The sequence below is a fragment of the Falco naumanni genome, chromosome 6 (genome assembly GCF_017639655.2).
Source record: "Falco naumanni isolate bFalNau1 chromosome 6, bFalNau1.pat, whole genome shotgun sequence".
Classification (NCBI taxonomy): domain Eukaryota; kingdom Metazoa; phylum Chordata; class Aves; order Falconiformes; family Falconidae; genus Falco; species Falco naumanni.
The window spans coordinates 25,359,138-25,385,520 of NC_054059.1; the positions used below are offsets into that span (position 1 = coordinate 25,359,138).

Sequence of the window (26,383 nt, forward strand, 5' to 3'; positions counted from 1 at the left end):
ATCTTAGTTGTTTAGCTTCAATAGTGTAGGACACATTACTGCCTAAAGAAGGGTCATCAGGACAAATTAGTTGTCCAAGCATCTTTTTTTTTCCTAAAAGCATTTATGCTAATGAAGTAATTTGAGTACACTTAAGAATTGGACAAGAGGTGACATTTTAGGCATTGTTACGGATTATATGAATGACTCATGGTGCTTAGCAAGTTGAAAACACCAAGCCAAGAAAACCGTTCAGCTTCAGCTAACAGTCTAAGGAGTCTTACCATCTTCTTTCTAGGATTACATTCACCTACAGTCTGTGGGAAGTAAAAGTCTGCCTCTGAGACAGGAAGAGGTCAAGCAGAGTTGTTAGCGGAGTTAAAAAATTAGTATAAACATCTCCCTAAAACAGTGTCTGTATGGAAGGGTGCAGAGCTGTCTGAACTCTTCTGCCTGGTCTTCAAATCGACTGGACGTAAAAGCAGCCTTAATGTGTTATTTACTTGACTTAATACACCGTCTAGATATGTCCTGAAAAAGTGAATGCACATGGGAGCAGCATATTTCATAAAGGCATTTGCAAATACAGTCAAATGAATACACTTACTACTCTTCTCAAAAGGGTTAGCAAGAAGAGAATCTAATATTGAAGATTTATCCACAGAGAACCAGGAGTTTCTGTTCTTCTCTCCTTGCATCTACTATTCTTCCTTCTGTTCTCCTACTTACTTTTCCCTGTTATCCTCTTTCTGTTGCCATTTTTTTCCTTATTATCCCCACATTCTTTTTCTTTTTAGCCCTTTAAAACTAAGACACTGATCCCCCTTTAAGGTACAAGGACTTTTTCCTAGCAGTGTCATTCCAGACACATTCCAGTGACTTTCTGGCTCCTTGGTTTTTCCTCTCTGCTGCTGCTTTAGAGCCGAGATGAGCCCAGGAGGAGTCATAGTTAGGAAAGCAGCAGCTAGTAGTTACCAAGGGACAAGGCTGCTGAAATTTGGAAACATCTTTGTATGTCTACTGTGCAGCTGCCTGTAGGTTTAAGACTGCCAAAAAGCCCATGGGACCTTTGCGGAGGCTGTTGACTGCTATTGTCTGTGGAGGTCAGCCAGGTCTGCTCCCCGTACGTTTCTTTGCTGCATTTGTAGCTCCAGGAGGCAGATAATAGGTTTGGGGTTTTTCATGTGAGACTAGCTGAAGCAACCCTTATTAACTTTATGTGAAGACAGCCTTAATTCATTATAAGGATTATGCTTAGCCTGTAATTTCGTTATTGTTGGTGTATGGAGGTGCCACACCAGTCAATTTACCATGTACATCTCTAGTCTGGAACGGAGTACCTCATTTGCCAGTTTTTCAACCACCTGCCTGGTAATGCATTCTGTAAGATGCCAATTTTGCAACTTTTTAGTGCACAGAGCTCCTACTGAAATGAATGGCAGTGTGGAGTATAGAGTCCTTGATAAATAACAAGGAAAAACGAATGCTTAGGGTGAAAGCCCGGCTGCATGGACCTGCAGAATGGGTTTCAGGCATCACAGTAGCATCCAATGATCTGCTGTTTGGGTTTCGATTTTGTTTACTACTTTGCAGGTTTTCTTTAACCCTCTTCTGCCAGTGCTAAGAAGCCTCATCCCACAGCACTACAGAATTTCCAGACCAGGTTCCTGCTCAGTTTATAGCACAGACTGAAGACATCCAGTCTGTCTATTTTGCAGTCCTTTCTGAGAACCGTAGCTGGTGCTGTTCGGTTGTTAACAGGATACCTAGATGTCTCCACTGCAGGAATCGGCATATAATTTGTTGTTACCTAAGTCCTAAAAGGCTGAATGTGGTTACCAAACTGTGAAGGCATGCAAAAAGGAGAGATTAACAGAAGTGAAATAACAAAGGAGAGTTATTTAATTATGTTGAGGTTTTACAGACACTTGTAAGGAGAAAAAAAAACCCAGAAGTTTGTAAAATATTTGCTCATGGTTTACAGCATCCTCTCCATTAATAGCAGTAGTGATGTGTGGTTGGGGGGAATTTCTAAAACAAAAGCTAGGAGTAATGAACGATTTGGGTGGGTGAAATGCTGTATTCAGTCTTGGGCCCCACCTTATGCCCCTCTTTTGACAGTGATAATTTGGGAAATGGGTTGGGGGTTATTTTGTTTGGTTTTTGTTGGAGAGGATTGAAGGAGTGCTTTTCTTTTTAGGAAGGGGAGTAGACATTTCACTAAGCTCTCTTCTGATTTGTAATGGCATTTATGTGTGCTGAAAGAATTATTTATGTGACCTGCCATTCTTTCATCAGAGACTACATTATTGATACAAATGAGTGGTCTCAGTTATCACAGTCTCTGGAATAGCCTCTTCTCCCTTTCCTCCCCCCCTTTCAAATCATTACAGTGACCTTGACAGCTGATTGACTGAGATACATTTATTTTCCAAATGTACTCAATTAATACTCCTAATGCTTATTTTTGAGGATTAGAAGAATATTTCGAGCATTGATGTATGGTACTGTAACACAAGAGAAAATAAGGATCTGCGTGAACTGTTCTTTTAAAACATCAGGAGTCTGTCTGCAAAGCAAAAGAGAGAAGTCTGCTGCTGCAGCTTTTAATGCCTGCAAGCTCCAAGAGCATGGGGAAAGCAGACAGGCTTGGCAGATTTTTTCCAGTATATCTCTAAGCCAGAGGCAAGCACAAACAGTTCCAGACTCAGCCAGTTCTCACCCTGCGTGTTTTGGCTCTGAAATGACATTTCAGCTGTGTTTGATTTTTGAATTTATCACATTTAATGCTGTAGATTTAAACTGATGCTCATTATCACTTGAATCTTTTTATGCACCTTTTGTTCTTGGAATTGGAAATTGCGTGGCTGCTTTTGGTGTTTAATATTTGGCCTGAGCTCAAAGCTGCGTGGCCGTCTGTGTTTTGTGTTGTTACATCATATATGGTACCCAGAGCTGCTTGAGCAGCTCCCTCTGAGAGATGCAGAATTTTCTGTCTGATGGTGCAGCATAGCCGAGAATTAAAAATTGTAGGCTAAACCCCAGTGGTGTTAATGAGGAGATCTTTCAAAATTGTAATTCATAGGACCAATAATTGATGGCAAGAAAGAACCTCTAATTTATTTGTGCAAATTCACAAGCTGCTCTTATTTTGCAGCCTCTGTTCAGCTGTGGAGGTCACGTCTGGGCAGAGTGATGTACTCCATGGCAAACTGTCTGCTAATGATGAAGGTACGTGGGTGGCAGCAACTGCAGAGGTACCGTATTTTCTGGAATAGAATGTCAGAGAAAGTGCAAGAGAATTACTGGTGCATAGATAAGGGAAGACTACCTGACTGTACTTGAAGGTTTTGCTTAGTGAAGAATTAATTAGACTTAATAATGTCTTATTTAATAGATAACTATTTGCATTAATGGTTTTTGTGAACGTATCTGTACTTACTTCTCCCCAAATCATCCTAGAGAACATGCTGTAACAATACAAAATTTGCATTTTTAAATTGAATTTTTCAAACACTTAACTAAATGCTGTAATTAAAAGCAATTATGTGCTCTGTCTTTTTCAAACTGCGCTGTAGGACTGTTGCTCTGTTTGTGAGAGTTAATAGTGCTGTAGCCTTTGTGTATGATGAAGATCCAGAACATCTAAATGCATCCTCCCTTGTCAACCTATCTCAATTGCAAGATATCTTCTTTCAAGCTTAAATCCTCACAAGTGGGTAGGGGCAGAAGAGAAAGGAATAAAAGCAAAAGTAACTAGCTTGCAGTGTTTGGGTTTTTTCCCTTGATTCCTGCTTGCTTTTTTAACCGATCTCTAGTTAATTTAAACTTCTCCTTGTATTCAGGAAGTAGAAATAAAACTTATTTTGCTGTCCACCTCATGGTCAGGGAAACGTGAATATCACCATTCTTGCAGCAAACTGCTGTTATCCTGAGCTTAACTGTACTTCACAAATCAATTAGCAGCGACAGCCTTGGAGTAGAGCTGTCAGCAGTATAATCTTCACAGTCCAAGATTTGCACTCTTTGTTCCTTGCTCTTTGATTGCCCAAGGTCATGCCAGACCTGACCCTCTGATGTTAACTAAGCTACTTCCCAAATGGGGCTCCATTCTTAATAGTACCATACCTCAAAAAGCATGTATTTTTTAGATAAGATCTAGTTACCCCAATACTGCTTTACATGAAATGGAGTATCCTTTTTAAGAGAATTAGGGAAAACAGAAATTTCTATTCATAGTGATACTGCAATCAGAAAATTTCTGTCTTGAATAGAAATGATTTTCCAATAAAGCATGAGGTATTTTTAAGATTTAGTAAGCATTTGTGTTTTGAAGTAGGTACTTGACATAGGTTCATTTCTTAAGGAACTTTTTCAGAAAGCAAATGGAGAATAGTTGAGTTGTCATACCAAACAAAATAGAATATATAAATAAGAAAGTGATGGTAATATATTTTTCAAGAAGTTCACTTTACTTTGGCTGTGAATTGTTTTTAACACTTTCAGTGTTTTTCTTGTGTACACACAAAGCCACAGGCATGCACAGTTCTCACCTTTCTTCTGGTTTGGTCCTGTTAGTGCTGTTTTCTTCTAATAATAGAAATATATTTGTAATTACTGATTATCACTTTTTTGGAAGTGGTACTTCAGAAATACTGCAGCTCAGATACTTCTTAAGACCAATTGTATTTAGGACCTGTCTCACAGCTGTTAAGTTAAAAATTTATGGTTCCATAATAACTTCCAGATTACTCACAAATGCATGTCAATGCGTAATTACTTCCATCTGAAATTTGCATTTCAGTACATTGGCTATGGAGTAGTTGTAAGTCTCTTAGTTTTCAGAAATATCCCTATATGGAGTAGTAGAGAGTAAGATTTTTCAAACAGTCATGTTGCAGTTAAAATCAGAGTACTACATTAAGTTAATTTTTCCACTTATGTGACAGATCTTCTCTGAGATAATCATATTGGTTATTTATAAACTTAATAATTTTAAAACCATTTAGACCATTTTAACATGCAGCAATGCTATAATCATCTTCACCACCTTCTAGAATATTAAGTATGAAACTTATTTTCTTCAAATAATTTTTAAGCACACTTTTGTTAATTCTCTTATGAACAGTTATAACAGTGGCATTTAACGTTAACAGAGAAGAGTTCCACTTGTTTATAATGTTTTTGCTGTTGTGTAATACACTTTAAAAACTGCATTTGTTTTTATTCAAGTATTTCAAGTGTATGTACTTTAAAAAAAAATCTGATTTCATTCCCCGAGTCAGTGCCATCTATTGCCATCTAGTGAGCATTTATAATATTGCAATATGCTGATATTTGATCCCCAAGTACTATTAGGTGAATGGAATAACTTGTGCTATAAGTAGATTAATAATAATAATAAAGTAACTCTATGTGAGATTGGTATAAAGAAAAAAAACCTGATTATCTTTTCCTAACATCTTTCTTTGGCTGAAAACCTTCACTAATATTTAATAGGGAACAATCTTGTCAGGATTGAGGCTTGAAAATATATTAAAAAAAATACTTTGATTAGATTTTGGACCTATAACTATTCAAATCTATTTTCATTATCCTCAAGTTTAATTAGGTTTATTTCATGTCATAACGCTTCTGCATTATTTATCTGACTCAAGGAATTCTGTTTATGTAGCACGATGATTTTTGTCTTTTTAAATATGGCCTCATTAGTTTCATAGCTAAACATCTAATTAAGTTATTGAGGTGTAGAGATAGACTGTTTTGGAGGTAGTGAGTGACATGCAAAGAAGTGGTTTGCCCACACTTGTGCAGGAAACCTGTCCTGTCACAAGTCCCCTTTAACCTGGGAAAATCTTTCCTAGGTACTGAATTCTGTCTGCTGTGTCCCTTCATCAGTGTGACCGATGATACAGTTCAGTAGCAGTTTAAGGCAGGTTTACTATATTTTTTTCCTGTTCCTCCACTTCTCTTTGTATACTCTTTCTCAAAGCTATTCTACCTTCCTTCTGTGCACCACTATTGGACTTAACCAACTGAAAAAAACAAAGAAATGGTGGATCTCAGGGATATCAACTGAATTGGATTTTCCCATTTCATGTAAACAAGGGGGAACTTAAGGTGGGAGGTAGAAATACAGCAGCAAGGGAAAGGGAGACCATGTAGCATGTGTCATTGTAGAATTCCATTTACAAGAACTGTGGGCTTAAGTCGCTATGAAAGTGTACCCTGAATATAGCAGCATGAGGGAATATTCATTTAAAATGCAACTGATTATGTGCATTGCTTCATTTCAACAGTCTTAATAGCAAAATGCCTGTCATTTTACTAAATCACCATGGAAGTGTCTCGAAAACTTTTTAAGTTCTTTTCATCTGAGCTAAAATCGCTTTTGACATTATCTTACCAGACTTTTACCTCTGAGGAATAAACACTTAAGTACTTTCCATATATATTATAATTGCAGTCTAATTAAAGGCGCATTTTGCACTTTTTAGATTTCTGTTTCAGTGTTGTCTTAGCTTTTGTAGAACTTCTAAAACTTGCCCTTCGTTTAAAAAAAAAAAAAAAAGCATTAGAGTTTATTTTAATTTGGGTCTAATACAATTAAAACTGTACCAAGAAGGAGCTAACAGCTTGTACTAGTGACGTAAGGGACTGATGCCTAAGGACTTTGGTTCTGCTATGATTTAAAGGAGAAGGACGGCATGAATCATTGTCTTTTGCCTAACTGTGCTGCAGTACTGCTCTTTGGGTTCATAACACTCTGTATCGCTGCTTTCATAACCCTTCCACAAGTGCACTAGATAAGAGGAGAGGTAAGTTACCCATGTCCTCTCTTCCCAAAGTACAGTATTTATAAACTATACACTTTGTATAACTAAAGCTGATTTTTAGTGTAGGGTTTATTGAACTTACTCTTAGTGTTTTATAGATAGTGGTGATTTATGCTTATTTATAAATATCTCATAATTAATATTTTAAGTACTTAAGGTGGTGGTGAGTGAAACATGAAAATGTGTAACGCAGTGACCATGAAGGGAAATACAATTATACTGCAGTGCATTAAAGAAAAAACAAACCCCATTTTTTATTTTTGTGCAGGTAGATCCAATGGCTTACTAGAACTATTTTGGCTGAGTATATTTTACATTAACTCCAAATTTTCAAAATAAAAGAGGTACTGAATTATAAAACAATAGGCCAGCTCTCATTCATACCCTGAATTGTGTAACTTCAGTCCTTCTTTGGGGATTTTTTTATGAAGGTGTGGAAAATCTGAAGGCTTGTGATCTTCAGAAATTAAAGACCATGACCATAGATCAACCCCACCTTTAAGTCTTATGATCTCAAGCTGTAGTCACTGGGTTTTTTTACTGGCAGTACTTAATATGTTTTGCTCCTCACAACTGCAACTTGTATCAACCAAGACTTTGTTCCTTTGGGAGAGTGTCTATTTATCATTCTCTCAGACAATTTTGCTTGTATCATATCACATTAGTAAAGCTGGGAGTGAAAGCCAAGTCTTTAGTAAGTAAGACCAAATCTCCTCTACTTTACAATGTGCTCCTTCAGAAGGAACTTTCAGAGAAGATGCTTTTAACTTGCCACAGAATAGTATTAGTCTGTAATCACAGGTAGGATACTCTAGAAATGTACTCCTGCTTCCGTGATGAGGGGGTGAAGACTAAGTGCGTGTGAAACTCACTGTGGGATCCTGGAGTAACTACAAAATTAGGTTGTATTTAGAAGCAAGCCTGGATATTTTGATAATGTTTTACAGTTTCATCCTGGCGCCATCCTTGCCTATGCTTAGTGGTGTCTTTGGACATAAGTACCTTAGTCTCTTGCCATCTCCTGGGTAGGAGTGGGGTAGATAAGCCCAGATGCTGTGTGCTATGCCATTGTATGGAGACAGGGTGCCATATCCACATATACAGTGCATAGACTTCTAATGCTTCACCTCTACTCTCACATTTTGGGAGGTGTGAATGTTTACGTACTCCTAGTAATAATGCATATGCTGCTGTACAGTCACGTGATGAGGAATGCAAAAGGAGAGGAGGGTTTCTTTGCCTGAGTAGGCCCTAGGCCTAGGCCAAGGCCATGAAGCCCCTGCAGCATGGGCATCCAGAACATTACTTGGCTGCTTGTTGCTACCAAGTCTGGTTGCTACCTACAGTCTGGTTACTACCTATGGTAGGGAGCTTGTGGTGCTACAGTTGTGCAAACAGTGGCCTCTCGTGCAGCTGCTTCTGGGCGAGACTTTTCTGCAATTGAAATTGCTAAGCTGTAAACTAAGCTACAGAAGAACTTTTCTGTTTCTGTCAGATAACTGCATGATCTTTTGGGAGTTGGTTTCTGTGTCAGTTTGGGGGTGTAACTGTAAAGCCTCCATCAGTCACAGTTGTGTTATGCATCTTTGTTGTGTAGCCTAAGCCTTAGAGTGTGCATGAGACTGAGTGCTGGGTAAGGGGCAGCTGTAGACCACAGAATGGAAGACAGTGCAAAAACTCAGATTTCATACAAAAAAAAATCATTTTTCCAGTAAGCACATTTTTTGCTTAAAGGGATAGAATTCACAGTCATAGCCGATCCTTCGGATTTTATAAATGACGCTCTTGCAGGTATTAATACTTTGTACAAGTGTGGATGGGTTTCTTGTAAGGAGCCAGATCAGAGGGTCCCTATTCCAAGTTTTTTATGCCTGCCTAACACAGTGGGACTCCATGATCAATGACATCCTTTAGTGAGAGCTGTTACAGTGAAAATTGTGTTTTTCCTAAGTCATAAATTCATGAAAAATTTTGGTAGCGTACATTTCATCACATTTGAATTCTGAATGCTAAATAAATCAGTTTAAATAAATATATATTTTTATGTGTATGGCGTGTTGTCTTTGAACTCTTTCCTTTACCAATAATAAGCATGAACATGGCATGGCACACTAGAATTGGAATCAGCTTTACACGTTAATAATTAACTGTTCAGAATTAATTATTATACCCACAATAAAAAGATTGTTTGCAAAAGAAACATCCTGCAGAGTGCCTCCTGGGCTGTTTAAGTCAGCCTCTGCTATTATAGGACATGTAATTTCTCTCATATACAGATCAGGCTCCAGAGACTTCTCTTGATTTTTTGTGTGTATGAAACAAACGTATGTTCAAATGGTGACCTGGTACACAGGTCAAGTAGAATCATAGTATAGTTTGGGTTGGCAGACATATTTGAAGGTCATTAGTCCAACACACACTCCCTGCAATGAGCAGGGACATCTTCAACTAGATCAGTTTGCTCAGAGCCCCATCCAATTGACTTTGTATGTTTCCAGGGATGGGGCATCTACTACCTATTTGGGCTACCTGTTCCAGTATTTCACCACCTTCACCATAAAAAATTTCTTCTTTGTATCTAATCTAAATTTACCCTCTTTAAGTTTAAACCTATTGTCCCTTGTCCTATCAGAGCAGACCCTCTAAAAAAGTTTGGACCCATCTTTCTTATAAGCCCCCTTTAAAAACTGGAAGGCTGCACTAAGGTCTCCCCAGAGCCTTGCCTTCTCTTCTCCAGGCTGAACAACCCCAACTCTGTTCAGCCTTTCTGCATAGGACAGATGCTCCAGCCCTCTAACTGTTTTTGTGGCCCTCCTCCGAACCTGCCCCAAGAGGTCCATGTCTTTCCTGTGCTGAAGACTCCAGAGCTGGATGCAGAGTTCGATCCTCTTAAGTGTGACCTCAAGAAAAAAAATCCATTACACCTGGAGCACATTGCCGCCTCAGACTAAACAGGAGATGAAGAAGAAGTACCTTTACCAGGAGCTGTGACCACATTAGGGACAAGTTAAATGAGTACTATAATTTGACCAAGAAAAATGGTAGGGTAGGGAGTATCCCAGGTTGTCTATGCGGTTTTGAAAGATGTCTTTTGCTTCCTAACACCCACCACAAATTCTTACATTAAGTTGAAGGGCAAGACTGTCGGGAAGCACCAAATTACTATATCACAGAGCCCTGTATCTTTGCAGATACTTCACTTTTATAAGCAAAGGCAGGCTTTCTCTGTCTCTGCTCGGGATTTCTCAGAGAAGCTATAGCTGAGGCTTGTGCAGCCCCATGCCCCGTGAATGTACCTTCTGTAGCTCTTCCAATCAGCCTCGAGCACGTGCAGAGTTTCTCATGTGTGCCTGCCAAAGACCATGCAGCCAGGCTCTAAAGGTCATTTACTGCCCAGATCACTGAATTACTGTGGTTTAACCATGAAACAGCTGGACTGCAGTAAGCAGTCACATGGGCATTTCTTTCCTGTGGGAAATGGGACCATGGTTTTGTTTAATCTTCTGTCACTGGTCATTATCTGGAGGGTACAGTTGTGCTGCAGCTTGAGCAGGCAGAACTCAGAGCTGCCACTTCTTTGTTGCCGGCATGGGGGGTTTACTTGCAAAGCTTTCTGGAGTTCAGAACCAGCCCACAGCTCACTTAGTTTTAGCCCAAGTCGGTTTTCTGTTTAGATTACCTGGTCATTTTCCTTTTACACAGTATGGTAGAAGGGAGCAAGGGTTTGGGTGGAGGGGTAGAAAAGGTCTTGTTTCCTTTGGCAGTAGTGCTAGTTTATCGTCTGAAAATGTGCATGAGTTGCAGCTTCTGTCAGAGTGTATTTTTCACAAGTGAAGAGCATGTACACAAGGAGTTCCCAAAGCTTCAGAACATAGTTTGTTAAACCACGTAAGTTATACGTATATTTGAAACTTGAGACACCGTATAACCCAGTCACACACAAGGCTTTTGATTTTCATCTTAAATCACTGAAAAGTAGCAGTTCAGATTTTTTGCTCTTGACATCTAGCTACCAACAATGTGATTCAGTTGCGGGGGGGGAACACAACAGGAAGATCCCCTGTGTATGCAGTTCCAGTATAACTGAGAAAAGATCAGCTACTAGTACCTGCAGTGATAGGTAAAAATTCTGCCCCGCTGACACGTTGCCATTACTTTAATTCTATTTTAATATGTTGTTAAAAAGAAGAGGACATAAAGGCTGAGGAATGCTGAACTTAAATATCTGGTTGTGTGCTTTTCACCCCTTAGGACTATGTGCTTGCTGTAGATGCTTATCACACCATCATCAAATATTACCCACAGCAAGAGCCTCAGCTGCTGAGTGGAATTGGAAGGATTTTCCTTCAGGTATGCATTTTATTCTAAATCTACCAAGTAATACCGCTGTTGACAGCTATGTAGTGAATAACTGTTACATTTAAAACTATAGCTATTTCTATAGGGCGTATATCAAATTGTAGAGGCAGTGGTCAAAACAAAAAATCTACCACATGGTAGTCCGTAAAGATAGGCAATATAAAGTATATAAAATATACTTTTTATATATAATTTATATATAAATTATATAAAATATAATATTAAATGTACATTAGGAAACAAAGAACATGGTGTAGAAAATTATGCTACTACTTTGATTAAATAGCAACATTCTGCTTTCCCTAAAATTAATGGTAAAGCTCCCATTGACTTGAGTGATCCAGGGTTTCACTAAAAATCTCATTTCTCACTGCCTCAGACTGCTTGCAGCTCTCAGACCCACTGTATAACTGCCATCTTCATCTAGAAAAAAATTAAGTTTCTTTCTTCTGTCCGGGTTATATCACTGAGAAGGCAGGGGAGGGCACATTAAAAAAAAACCCAGAACTGCACAAGTATAAGTTTCCATGTAGCTATGTACTTACATAATAAGTAAAAAAAAAGATATAAGTACAGTAGTACGTTTCTGTTTACCAGAAAATTATGCATTTGAATAATTAGTACTTGATTGTTTTATTTTTTAGTATATCACAAGTTCTTTGCAGTTCTTTCGTATTTGTGATACTGATATTTCAAACTGTTCGGTTTTTATCTACTTTCTGTTATTGTTTATTATAAATCTAATTTTGAGCTGTCAAATATTTGCAAACAATCTTATTTGTGGCATTCATGTCATTAAATTGTATAGAAATGGAGTAATTTACTCAATAGATGATTAAATCATTAATATTGTTTCCAGGAAATCATAGAATGTCATTCAAACTCAGTTATGGATTTTTGGTTCTCAGCAGGAGTATGTTTTGACAGTGTAGTAGACATGTTTGTCTTTAAAAGTCTCTGGTTTAAAGTGGATCTCCATCACTGTAGAACAATTTTATGATATTGGCCGTGTGCATTAATTATTACCTAACTAGGCAACCTCATAAGTATGCTTATTAACAGAATCATAGAGTGGTCGGGGTTGGAAGGCACCTCTGGAATCATCTAGTACAACCCTCTGCTAAAGCAGGGTCACCCACAGCAGGTTGCACAGGGTTGTGTCCAGGCAGGTTTTGAATGTCTCCAGAGAAGGAGACTCCACAGCTTCTCTGGGCAGCCTGTGCCAGGGCTCTGGTACCCTCAAAGGAAAGAAGTTCTTCCTCATACTCAGAAGGAACTCCCTGTGTTGCAGTTTGTGGCTGTTGCCGCTTCTCCTGTCGCTGGGCACCACTGAAAAGAGCCCGGCCCCATCCTCTTGGCACCTGCCCTTAAGGTACCTGCAGGCATTGGTAAGGTCCCCTCTCAGCCTTGTCTTCCCCAGGCTACACAGTCCCAGCTCTCTCAGCCTTCCCTCACAAGGGAGATGCTCCACTCCCCTCGTTGTCTTGGTATCTCTCCGCTGGGCCCTCTCCAGTAGTTCCCAGTCTCTCTAGAACTGGGGAGCCCAGCACTGGACACAGCACCCCAGATGTGGCCTCACCAGGGCAGAGCAGAGGGGCAGGATCACCTCCCTCCACCTGCTGGCCATGATCCTCCTGATGCACCCCAGGGTCCCACTGGCCTTGGCCACCAGGACACACTGCTGGCCCATGGGCACCTCGCTGCCCACCAGAGCTCCCAGGCCCTTCCCCGCAGAGCTGCCTCCCAGCAGGCCAGCCCCAGCCTGTACTGGTGCGGGGGGTTATTCCTGCCCAGGGGCAGGACCCTCCACTTGCCTTTGCTGAACTCCATGAGGTCCCTCTCCGCCCAGCTCCCCAGCCTGCCCAGGTCTCGCTGAATGGCAGCGCAGCCTGCTGGGGTCTCAGCCACTGCTCCCAGTGCTGTGTCACCAGCAAAGGTGCTGAGGGGACACTCTGTCCCTGCATCCAGGGCACTGGTGAATCAGTTGGACAGGACTGGACCCAGTAGTGACCCCTGGGAACACCACGAGCCACAGGCCTCCAGCAGGACTCTGCACTGTTGATCACAACCCCCTGAGCTCTGCCACTCAGCCGGTTCTCAGCCCACCCCCCTGCCCACCCATCTCACCCACACTGCCTGAGCCTACCTGTGAGCGTGTTATGGGAGACAGTGTCAGAAGCCTCGCTGAGGTCAAGGTAGACAACATCCACTGCTCTCCCCTCATCTACCCAGCCAGTCACTCCATCAGAGAAGGCTATTAGATTGTTCAGGCATGATTTCCCTTTGGTGAATCTATGTTGACTACTCCCAATAACCTTCTTTTCCTCCTTATGCCCAGAGATGATGTTGTAGTTTAAGCTGGATCAGCAACCAAGCACCACGCAGCCACTCTCTCACTCCCCCCTCACCCAGAGGGACAGGGAAGAGAATTGGAAAGGAATGTAAAACTCAGGGGCTGAGATAAGAACAACTTAATAGGTAAAGCAAAAGCTGTACATGTAAGCAAACAAAAGCAAGGAATTCATTCACCACTCCCCACCAGCAGGCAGGTGTTCCCCCATCCCCAGGGAAGCCAGGCTCCATCACACATAACGGTTACTTGGGAAGAGAAATGCCATAATGTCAGGTGTGTGTCCCCTTCCTTCTTCTTTCCCCAGTACATATACGCAGCATGACTTCCCACGGTATGGAATATCCCTTTGGCTAGCTTGGGTCACCTGTCCCGGCCGTGCCCCCTCCCCATTCCCTGTGCCCCCACAGCCCTCTTGCTGGCAGGACCCAAGATACTGAAAAGTCCTTGATTTACTATAAATGTCACCCAGCAACAACTAAAAACATCAGTGTGCTGTCAACATTGTTCTCACACCAAATCCAAAACACAGCACTGCACCAGCTACTATGAAAATTAACTCTGTCCCAGCTGAAACCAGGACAGATGACCTCCAGGATGAGCTGTTCCATCACCTTTCCAGGGATGGAGGTGAAGCCGACCAGCCCGTAGTTTCCTGGGTCCTCCTCCTTGCCCTTCTTGAAGACTGCAGTGACATTGCCTTTCCTCCAGCCCTCAGGCACCTCTCCTGTCCTCCGTGACCTTTCAAAGATGATACACAGTCGCTCACCAATAACATCTGCCAGCTCCCTTAGCACTCAGGGGTGCAGCCCATCAGGGCCCATGGGTTTGTGGGTGTCAGGTTTGCTGAAACGATCTCTAACCCAATCCTCCTGAAGCAAGGGAAAGTCTTCCTTTCTCCAGACTTCCTCTCTTGCCTGCAGAGGTGCTGTAAAAAATGGTACTGTGCATGATACTGTTGGAAATACAGGTTATTAATAGTTGGGGTCTTACTGGGAAAATGACTGGGTACGTTACTGGTACTGCCTTGCTGACGAGAGTGTCTGCCCCGGGTGTCACACTCTGCAGTCTGTTAGTAGCTTGGTTTGCTATAGAAAAATGTTCGCTCAGGAGGAAAGCATCTCCTAACTTTGGAAAGTATTACATCCATCCGATTTCAGAAGTGGTGTTCACAGGCTCCGTACAGAGTCACTCGAAGTCACTGATCTCTGGGATGTTGGCTGTGACAACAGGCCTTTAGTATTCAGTGGGTTTACTGTCAGAACCGAGCATAGCAAAAAGGGAGTATGAGGAGTCCTTGTTATTTTTTCATGTGATTCTAGATAGTAGTTAATAAAAAGCATCACTTCTAAACACAAATGTTTTCCTTTATTCTGGCACCTTAAGGGATAAATTCTTATTGTTGGGCACATTGTCGTCTTTTTGACAAAATCTTCAGCTCTATCTGGAGGGTGCTGTTGTAACAGATGCAAGATTTTGATGTATTAAGAGAAATAAGGAGTGCACAGGTAAACAAAACCAAGAAATTAAAATTGAAGAAAGATAAACATGTTGCAGGCCTGGGCACCATCATTTTGGTAAGATTACTGTGCAGTATGTGTGTACTGTTGACGAGACACTCTGTGAAAAAAAAAATCAACAAAACATCTTGCAGGTAAACTGGGAAAGCAGTTTTCTCATATTCAAATGTCACAGCTTCTCAAAAACAGGTAGCAGTTCCCAAATAACCTCAGACTGTTCTGGTAACTTTGAACATTATCCAAGAGAGGCATAAGGGAGCCAGATTTCAGCTGCTTATCAGTCCCAGGTACCGTTTGATAATAGATACCACACATACGAAACAAAGCAATAATGTAGAATGAAGTGTAAGCCAGGAGTTAAATAGAAGAAAAGGTAACCTTTTTTCAACATATAAAACCTTGCTTTGTGTGTGATATTTTTTTTTCTTAATTAAATAGAGTTTACTAGTTTAAGGCACCACGTCTTCTTTATCTTAGGGATGTAGTGGGGCGTAAAGAGGCCTCGGTCTGATGTACAGCCTTTAGCTGCTACCTGAACTTCAGTGGGAAGTGAGGATGGGAGAAGTGAAGAGTGCAGGAAAAGACAGAGGCTATGGCAGAGAAATTATCAGAAGCACTGTAACTCTGTCAGTGATCACTTGACCTGTAAAATAGAAATTCACATGAAACGGGGAAACAGCGAATACATTTTAGTCTCTAGGATTATATTGTATGTTGACTCTGCTTGCTGGCTGACCTATCCAAAATTGCCATTTAAGTAACGACATTAAAGAATTTACAAAGTGGAAAGCTGCCTGACCTTACCCTCTGTAACAGATTGCTGCAAAACAGAGTTAAAAGCAATAAATAAATCCTAGGAGTACTTAAGAAAAATAATCTTGGTTTCCAGACAAACAACAAACTTAAGAATGTTGGAGGCTTCTTGTTAGAGGATATGATTATTAGAGGTTAATGGAGGAATTTTCATTTTTATTCAAAGTGCTAATTATTATTAGATACTGAAGTCATGTTTTCTGAACAAAGTTAAGTAAAATTAAATTATGAAGACCACTTTAACATTTTAATGATTAATTAAAACTAATTTTTTCTTTTAAATCTTCTGCCAAAAAAGGGGGAAAAAAAAAGAGCAAAATGTTTCCCCTCAGTGGGAAAAATGAGAATTAAAAGTTTGTAATGTTTGCTGAGAAGATAGAAGATGCGGCTAAGAAATGAGAATTCTTCATGATCACAAATAAGGTGTGATTAGCCTCAAGGCGTATTAGATTTGGACTCATCAAGCTCCCAATGGAGCAAACCGGTAGCTTCCTTTAGAAATTGATGGTTAATTGATGGTCTTGTGGTTAGGAGCTTCCTAATTTTCAGGCTACAAATATTCAAGGACAGACTCATTTACATTTGTGCCTTTAGTTAAATGTAATTATTTTCTTGGTTGTTTAGACCTTTAGTGGTATTTATAGAGAGAAATTGTATCCTTTGCCATTATAACTCAATGTATAACTTTTTAGAATTAATGTTTGTTTTGCTTGAGTCCAGTTATGTAACATCTGGGAGAAGTGCATGTGTTTCATTAGGTAAGCTGTTAATGGGCATTCCATAAATGCTGGTAGATGGACAGTTGCATCTTTTGAGTGCAGCGTTCAATTGGATCACCCCCTAAATGTAAAGAATAATCATTTCTTCGTGTTGTCAAGGGAGAAGTCTTAATGGTTAGAGGTAAAGCGGTATCTGTTATATTAGTAGGGCTTTGGATACTGCCACTGTGATACTCCCATGAGCAAATGGGGAAGAAATCTAGATGAGATCTTAAGATGGGTGTCTGAGAAGTGTACTTGAAAAGTCATTTGCTGGTAGACAAGAAGGACTTGCTGGATGATCTTTTCCACAAGGATCCCTTTGGGGTTTGCAGTGCTTGTATTCTTTGGTTAGGTGCTTATATGATGAAATCAGACGCATGCTCGTAAAATGTACAGATGATCCCAAGCTGGGAGTGGTACAGACACTATGAAGGGCAGGATCAGAATGCAAAATAATCTTGACAAGTTGAGAAACTGAAATGTGACATTGGCTGTGATTCTAACAGCAAAGGCAAACTGCTACCAACAACAGGGAGTAATGCACAAATACAAAACGGGAAACAGCAACAAGGCGTTGTTCTGTAGAAAGGAATTAGGCTAAGGGTAAGCGAACTACGCATGGGTAAACAAATGGGACTTCCAAAATACTGTGGCATAAAACCAGACAATATTCTCATGGGAAACATAAAGTAATTGTTCCATTCTCACTGCTGGTGAGAGATCAGTTGGAGTGTTGTGACCTCTTACGTGAGCACTTGGGGAGGATGTGGAGTAATGGGAGAGTTCAGAGAAGAACAGCAAGAATGAGCAGAGAATCCTGGAAGCATTATCTATGAGAAAGGGGTGGACACTGATTTGCTTGAAAACTGATTCTCATTCTAGAATAAAAAACATAGGGGAAAGTTCAATAAAAAATGTCAAGTATAGAAAAGGCTGTTAAAAAAGAGGACTTGTACTATTCTCCCTGACCACTATGGATAGAGAAAAAAATTGAGGTAAAAAGTGCAGCAAGATAGACTTAGAGTGTATTTTGTAATACTAAGGGTATTTAAGAATTCTGGAATAAGTTTCCTAGGGAGGCTGTGTACTATTCACCATCTGAGAGCTTTAAGTAGACTTCAGTGCATTTGTCACAACATTTCTGGTGATGTGGTCCTGTTTTTGAACAAACAGGTGATCTCTTGAGGGCACCTTGAATCTTCCCTGAGCACCTGAGGGCTGCCTGGTTTCCGTGGCTTTATGCTCCTGGACTAGTTTAGTTTTACTCCTTTCGATAGATTTATTTTACCCAGTATGAAGTTTTCCATCTCCCCAGCCTTAAATTAGAAACTCTATTGTGAAACCTTACCAAAAGTATGGGTGGCCTTCATGAAACATATGTTGTTAACTTACTTCCCAAAGGGGTCGTCTTCGATTTATTTTTTTTTTTTTTTCATTTCAAATAGCAATGTATGTGACATATCCTTAGGTGAAATACCCCCTCCTTTCTAGGAATCCTCTTCCTCGTCCTCCCCTCCCACAAAATCTGTTCCTCTTTATGCCACCTTTCAAGTCCCTCATTCCTTCAGTCTGCGCGATCCACTTGCCAGTATTTTTTAGTCTGCAAATGGACTGTCTTCCCCAACACCCTCAGTGGCCCGTTGCACTGAGGTTTTCTGACGTGTTTTGGTGTGACGCGCTGAACTCATCGTGTGGTCCCTGGCTATGACCTGTAAGCTGTGGGTTAATCGAGTATGGGTCCTACGCTGCGGTATTCCCGTTCTCTTGCCTTATTGACAGCCTCTGCCTGTGGGCAGTGTCTGTCTTCACCTCCTGCAGAGCCAGCGCCCAGCCTTACTGGAAGTAATTCTGACCTTTTCTCATTTTCAGCTAATTTTACGAACTCTGAAGTCAGTTACAACCAAAGAGCCAAATGAGGAGTGGGGCATCCCTGCCATGCAGTCCATGAATGCTGCACAACCCACAGCTGAGAAACGCTGCCTTAGATAAAACTGGGAAAATTTTTGGTGTTCTTTTCATGACCTTAATGTGGCTCTTCCAACACCTTGTTTGATAGCAGATACTACCCAGTCATCTTGGTGCCAATTAGATAATGGACTTTGATTTCGTGTTCTTATCCTTTGTAAAAGATATAATCAGATTGGATGTCTTTTGTTCTTATTGTGGTAACTTTCCTCTGATTTTACTGTCTAGATCGGAGACATAAAAACTGCAGAAAAATATTTTCAAGACGCTGAGAAAGTGACTTACAAATTGGATGGACTACAGAGCCAAATTATGGTTTTAATGAACAGGTATATAATTTAATAACTAAATGCAGTTTTAAAATACAGTTTTGCAAAGTATGCATTGTGAGCATTAAACTACCCTTGAGACAATCCCATTCTCTTTCTTTTTTATGTAACTACATCTGTCATGAGACTGAATGGCATATAGACCCAGGAGATCTGTACTACTTGGTACAGTCATATTATCCTGGATTGAAATTGTGATCCTTCAGTTGATTTTACAAAGCTTTTTCTCATTCTTCCAGGCATTGCATATTTTCTCTCTGCTTTTTCAATATACATTTGCATAAATAACTTAGGAGAGGAGAAGCTATTCTGAGCCCTTATGCTGCAGTCAGCTCTGCTAGTAAAGTTACCGCCTGGTAGTTTCAAACACTGAGCATAGTAGTAGTAAATCAAGCTGCATGATGGGGAACTCGGTTTGTAATGGTTAGCACATTGGCTTAATACATTTAGAAAGTACTATTCAAAAGTGCTCTGAAAATTATATAGCATGGCTAATTTCACAAGGAGAAATAATTCCAGGAACAGAGTATCTGCATTTAAATTAATAAAACCACAATGAAGACTGTTGCTTTGGTAGGCAGAATATATAATAGCCAAATGATCCAAGTTGTCATTCCATTTGTCTGTAAATCAGTGTCTCCTTGCTGGTTGTAATTACACCATGAAGAGCAAATGTCAGAAACTCTCACATCTATAACAGGAAAAATAAAAATTATGTCCATTGTTTTTAAAATATATTATCACCTTGGGTTTTTGAGGAGAACTCATTCATGTCACTTACTTTCTAGAGCATTTCTCCACCTCGGTCAGAATAATTTTGCAGAAGCTCATCGATTTTTCACAGAAATTTTAAGGATCGACTCATCAAATGCTGTGGTAAATCTCAAAATTGCTACATTTATAAAAGCCACCTAAATTGTTCTCATAATGTTTCATTTTTGGAGTTAATTAGTACCCAGAATATGCTCAGAGCTTTATAGGAAAATTGGATGTGGCATGTGTGCCAAAGGATTTTTACTATACATAAGGATAAGAAACAAGATGGGGTGGGAAGTGAAGAACCATTCTGTATGAAGGGCATAAATACTTAGGCGTGTAGAAATTCCGAGGTATTATGTTTTACGGGATCTTTGCAAAAGCTTTTTTTTTTTCGCATTCACTGTTTTTAGCGTAGACATGCATGTCAGAAGAAGAAACGTCAGCTGCCAGCATATATAAGATTGTTTTCACACAACATTGAAGAGATATTGTAATTTTAAACATGGCATTTTTAACACATTGCATATCAGAGCCTTGGATTCCCATCACGAGGGCAGATCAGAGAAGAGCTGTTTATTTAGTTTTGGGTTTTCTACATTTGGCAGCTTTCAGTGCATGGTCATATAAGAGTGTGCCTAAGAACTGGGGCAGCCTTTACCCCAGTAGTCTGCTCCGAGGCCATTTATAGACTGAGCTGAAGAAGCACGTGAATCGCATTATTTTGCAGGCTGTAAAATAGTATGTATTATAATCACAGTAATGTTTCCTGAAGGGAGAGAAAAAGAGGGTTTTTTAAAAGGCTGTGTTCTTCCTTTATCTATGGCTTTCAGAAGGTTTTTGCTGCTAAACATGTTCTATGACTTTGTACTGTTGGTGTCTTTCGTAAAGACCTGTTCTGTGTGCAAAAGAAAATGAAACCTGACTTGATCATTTATGATATATTACCTGACTTGATCATACATGATGTATTTAGACTGCCCTATCGGCTGAATTTAATATTTAAAGTCAGTTGTAGATGCCTTTGTGATAAGGTAATTTCTTCCTGTTGCTTATGTGGATCTTTATATGTAAGCCAGAGAGGAAAACACTTCTGAAGATATAGCGAAGTCATTAAAAAAAAAACCCTATGAAAATGACAGCATGCAAAGGCTTGTGTAGTTTCTGAAATGTGTTTCTATTGACTCAAAATTGAGTGACTATGTCCTGTACTATTTATATTTCAGTTTAGACTGTTCAGCTCTTAGAAGTCAGCAGGTCCTACTGGCACAGAATAAATCCTGAGAATAACAAAAAAGAAAAGGATTGGATTGTATGACTGATAATGTATTTTAGTTACTTGCCTGCATGCGTACACACAAAATAGTAATTCTTAGCATATAGTAAATCTCTTGTAACTAGATGCTGGGCTTCTTTTTTTCCTTTTCTCTCATCACTTGTAAATACATGCATATTTATATATATATACATACACACACATTTATTTTATTTATTTACAATATATTTTTCTCTAGGCTAATAACAATGCTGCTGTTTGTCTTCTTTATCTGGGAAAACTGAAGGATTCCCTTCGGCAGTTGGAAGGAATGGTTCAGCAGGACCCTAAACACTACCTACATGAGAGTGTTCTCTTTAACTTGACAACTATGTATGAACTGGAGTCATCTCGCAGCATGCAGAAAAAGCAAGCGCTTTTAGAGGCTGTAGCTATCAAAGAGGGTGACAGCTTTAATACTCAGTGTCTCAAGCTAGGATAGATCATTTCCAACTAATTTTTCCAACAAGGCTGATTTTTTAAATGGTATATACTCTTGCTAATGTGTAAATGTGAAATAAAATCTATTCAATTATGAATATTCAGTGGCATTACTAAGAATCTGTTGTCTGTCACTGTCCTGTTATTGTGAGGACTTTGTGCTGACCTAGAGCCAGCTTCATCCCTGCAAGTCTGTTACTGTTTATTCTTCATTACAGTGTACTCTCTCTGTATATACATATACAGTCAACTACTCTGATTCTTTTTATAAGAAAAACTGAATTTGACCTTATATTGTCTTGATGGTTGTTACAGTTTTTTCAGTAACTAGTGAGCAAATCACATGAGCTAATTTCATCAGCTAAGAGTTACTGGCAGAATATCAGTATGTATATTACAGAAATGGAATTCTGAACACTCTTCACTTGCTTCTACTATGTCTCATTTTGCCCCCATCAAACTATTATTGTACCTTTATATGTCCACTGCTCTTGAAGGAGGTTGCTTGATCACCACCACACAGAATCACAGCATGGTTGGTTGGAAGGGACAGCTGGAGGTCATCTGGTCCAACCCCTCCATCAAGCAGGACCACCTACAGCAGGCTGCCCAAGACCGTGTCCGGACAGTGCGTGAGGGGATCACACAGTCTCCCACAGTGGATTTCCCACAGTATGAGGAATTGTATAATCTGAATGATACTGAATGGTCTCCCTATACTTTCTTGCTTTTGTGATACCATTAAATCTTTCAGATTGAAGCGTTTGGATTCTGGAAAGCTGTGGGTGGGACTGGAGGATTTCTCTATTCCCAAACTACTACTTGCTTCAATACTTTTTCCCTCCCTCCCTCCCGCTCTCCAACATCTCTACTTGGAGATGAGTGCATGTGTATTTCAGCTCTTACCACACTACAGCTGTCTTCCCCACGCCTACCCTAGAGCCTGTGGATTCCTCTCTGCGTAGACAGGCATAGCTGCTCCACTCTGGCGTTCTGCTGGGTGGAGAAACGAGCACTGCGTGTTAGGCAGAGTGGAAGCACAAGCCATTTCAGCTCAGTTCCTCTCCTTTCCCATTACTAAGTGAAAACACTGCACAGAAAGTATTTCCCAGGGAAAAAGGATGGAGAGCGAGACAGAAGTATCTAAGGGTTAGGGCACACAAAGTGGAAGCAGCACAAAGGGTGGTGCAGAGCAGGACACAAGGCAGTTACCACTGATGCGACACTATCGGCATACAATGATTTTGGCATCCCTTGGAACACAGATTTTTGGAATCGCAGTGCTACTGTGGTATCAGTGTATTTCACATCTCTGCCCACATTCCCCCTTTGATCTGTATTGTAAAGATTCAATCCAGATACTCCCGTTCCCTGTACATGAATACAGTATATACATCTGTTCATTGTTTTTTTATTGGTTTGAGATTTAATGTTTAGCTGTCATAACACTGCCATGGGACAAGTCTGTAACTGTACTTGTTATATTTTTATACCACATCCATCAATTAGTTCTCACCATCTTTAAATACTCCCAGCTGTATTTTTAAGTGACTAATAATTCATTTTTATGCTTGTCCAACTGGAGATAACTGTACAGGGACCAAATAGTTGTCCTCAAAAATCATGTCTGAAAACTCCTGCAAGCTGGACATGCAAAAAACCAAGAATGCCTAAAAATCATGAGCATCTCAAAAGACAAGCTTGTAGCTTATACAGAGATGGTATTTGTTCCATTTTTACAGGATGTATATGTTTTACAGGTCATACCTGTACACTGAAAAAATGGCTAGTTATGTTTCACTCAACTGAAAAAAATAAAATGAGTTAGTATTTCTGTCTCTGGCTTGGCCTCTAGGTTCCACAGCTGGAACTGAATTAAAACTTGTGCAGCACCTGGGTAGACTTGTCCTAAAGTATCACTACTAAACTACAAAAATTATTCAGCACCATCTGCTTCAGCTGGGTTTAAATACCATTTATGTATCTTTAGTGAGTATTAAAATGCAGTGAAATAAAAGTAGTTACTTTTGCATTACTCTTTATTAGGTTTTACATTTGTTTTAAATATTGCCATGGTTTTTGACAAGGTTTAACAGTAATTGGACAAATTCTCAGTTTACATTGTCACAATTGAGTTGAAATCTGTGTAGTTTTCAGTTTGCCACAACTATTAATCTGAACCAGTATGTTAGTCCGCTGTGCTTACTGTAAGGAATTTCAGTAGTATGTTTTCTCCATCATGGCTCACTCTTCTTGGGCATGGGGTTTCTTAGGAGACAGAAAGAAACCCTGCTATGTGACCAGCATTATTCTCAAAGACTTTGAGAGCACTGAACAATTTACCAGGGCGATCGTGACAGAACAAGGGGCAACGGTTTTAAACTGAAAGAGGGTCAATTTAGATTGGACATAAGATATTTATGATGAGGGTGGTGAGGCACTGGCACAGGTTGCCCGGAGAAGCTGTGGGTGCCCCATCCCTGGAAGTGTCCAAGGCCCGTCTGGATGGGGCTCTGAGCAACCTGGTCTAGTGGAAGGTGTCCCTGCCCCATGGTAGGGGGGTGGAACTAGATGATTTTTAAGGTCCCTTCCAACCCAAACCATTCTGTGATTTCAGTTAAAAAATCTTACAATTATATGTAAATTAGTGTCTTATAACAGAGGTTCCCATGCATTTAACTGAAGGTTAGGTGTCGTGTTACAGTGTTAACACTATCACCTACACTTTCAAGGAGCTTGATTTGTCTTTTCCAGTGCTAAGTAGCATGATCCATCATTACCCAGCATGCTGAAGCCACTTACCTCTATACAATCAAGGAGTAAAATGCTTCCTTTTTTTTATTCAGCAGTGCCTTATACTCACTGCACATGTAAATGACAGCCTGTGTTCTGATTGGCAGAAAATAAAAATATATGATCGCAGTAAGAGTCAAACAACCATTAAAAAAGAAACACTCTGAAAACATAATCCCCTGTTCTCCAGGTTTCTCTAAATTCTAATTCTTATGTATTACTATATAAGTCTCACTTCAGTATGTTTGCTGTGTTCTTATTAGTAGAGGCTTTTACTCAGATAAAAACGCCAGTAGAGGAGACTTGGACTGGGTGACCTCTAAGCTCAGTGAGCCATTAAACAAGTGACATCCTGGTAGACTTGCAGAATAATTAAAATTTAAATGCAAAGGCGTATTATCACTGCTGGGTGTATGCAAATTGTTAACTGTTTATAAAATGCAAGAAAGAGTATCAATGTCACTTTATGGTTTGGATTTAACATATATACAAGTTAAGTGTTTGACTTTCCTATAATCAGCCAGTTACACATCTGAATGCTGTATATGGTGTTAAAGCATTAAACCTAAGGACAAAATTTGTCCTCAAAACATTAATTACACCAGGCAATCCTGTTAAATTCAATGGATTCAGCTGAATTTAATGAGGGTTCCTGGTGTAAATGAGGGCAGAGCTCAGTTCTAAAACACAGCATGCATGTGTCATCTGGCTAAGTGAGAAAAGCTGTGGAAAGTATAGCCTGAATGAGCTGATTGTTGTATTCAAGTCTTAAAGCTTAATGTGCCTTAACAGAAGTTTTGCATTTAAATTTCCTCTTTTATTAAAAGAGGAGTAAAGAAGCTGTACTTCAGACATTCAGATAATTACATTATGCGCAGAGACCCTGATCCTCAAAAGGACTTGCACATCTATCTGCCATTTCTAGTACCTAATTGCAGTTCAGGTGATGATGGCAGCCCCTAACCAGCTGGTCATTTACATTTTCCTGGTCCCTCAGTTGAACGGGACTGGACCTGTTAAATATTCCCCAAAAGGCATGTGCAGACATGCCTGAGACTCCGCAATGGATTTCAGCTAGTGGAAAGGATGATCATTCCTCCACCTACCTCATCCTTCATGTCAGCAAAAGCATTTGTGCAGCCATGTGCAAGCTGGATGAGCTCACTGACCCCGCGGAAAAACTCACCAAGCCAGCAAACACCCTCTCCAGATTCATCTTCATCCTGAGGCTTTCAACGCAAGCACATGCTGGGAAATACCACCCTGCCTGCGTAAACTGCAAGGTTTGCTGCACTACAGCGGCCTAAGAAGCGGCAGACAGACAATCCTCTGAGGTTTTGCTGCAGGCGTTTGCAAATCAAATTGCAGAGGGGAATAAATGGGGTATAGTGTGCATGCATATCTAAGTTATGTCTGTGTTACTTGTATGTCAGCTGATGTGCTTAATCAACCACATGCACTGTAGCTGTCCAGAAGAAGATTGCAGGATGTGTGGTGTTGCCATGTCCAGTTGTATTTAGCTCTAGTGAGAAACACGCATTTCCTCTCCATGTCAACTTGCAATCAAGAAAAGTATGAAAACGGGACTGAAAACTCAAATATAGATTTAAATTTATCCCAAATAGGTAGAACCACAGCAGCCAGAGTCATCCTGTCCGAGGTTGCACAGGTAGCAACCTAGATTGCTGCAGTCCTGAGCAGAGGCCAGAGAAAACTACAGATGTTGGAACAAGGTGAGGTTTACCCATTAGCTTGTACCTTTAGCACGAGTTCAAAGGAAGATGCCATCCACCCCTTCCAGCCTGCTTTTTACCCACTGAATAAACACTGGGGAAAAATCTATCTACCATTGAGGTACTTTGCAATGTAGGAACCAGAGTTTTTAGCATTTGAACAACGGTTCGAACGCGAACAAGGTCTAGCATAACTTTCAGGCAATACTGCAATGCTATTTCTCCCAGTTCTCCCAGTCAGCTCAGAAATTACGAATTTAAAGATTATCATCTTCAAGGGTGTATGAGATGGTCACAGTCCTGGTGTTAGGGAGGAACAGAAAGGTTTGGGTGGGGAAGAGGATCCAGGTGCCACCTTTCCAAGCTGTTCTGGGTCAATACCTGGTCCCATCCTAGATTTGGACAGTCATTTGCCGATGTTTATTATGTATGA

The 26,383-nt window shown here is 40.2% G+C and overlaps 1 protein-coding gene across 3 annotated transcripts in view; it reads left to right on the top strand.

Annotated features, from left to right (window-relative positions):
• TRAPPC12 (trafficking protein particle complex subunit 12) overlaps positions 1–21,522 on the top strand; it is a 61,677-nt gene extending 40,155 nt beyond the window's left edge. For 2 of the 3 annotated variants that reach the window (XM_040598775.1, XM_040598776.1), the window contains exons 8-12: positions 3,137–3,210; positions 11,067–11,165; positions 18,812–18,912; positions 19,701–19,788; positions 21,183–21,522. In XM_040598775.1, coding sequence (XP_040454709.1) covers positions 3,137–3,210; positions 11,067–11,165; positions 18,812–18,912; positions 19,701–19,788; positions 21,183–21,425 — 605 coding nt within the window. In that variant the 3' untranslated portion in view covers positions 21,426–21,522. The other variant, XM_040598777.1, reaches the window with a different exon arrangement.
• The last annotated feature ends 4,861 nt before the right edge of the window (positions 21,523–26,383 follow it).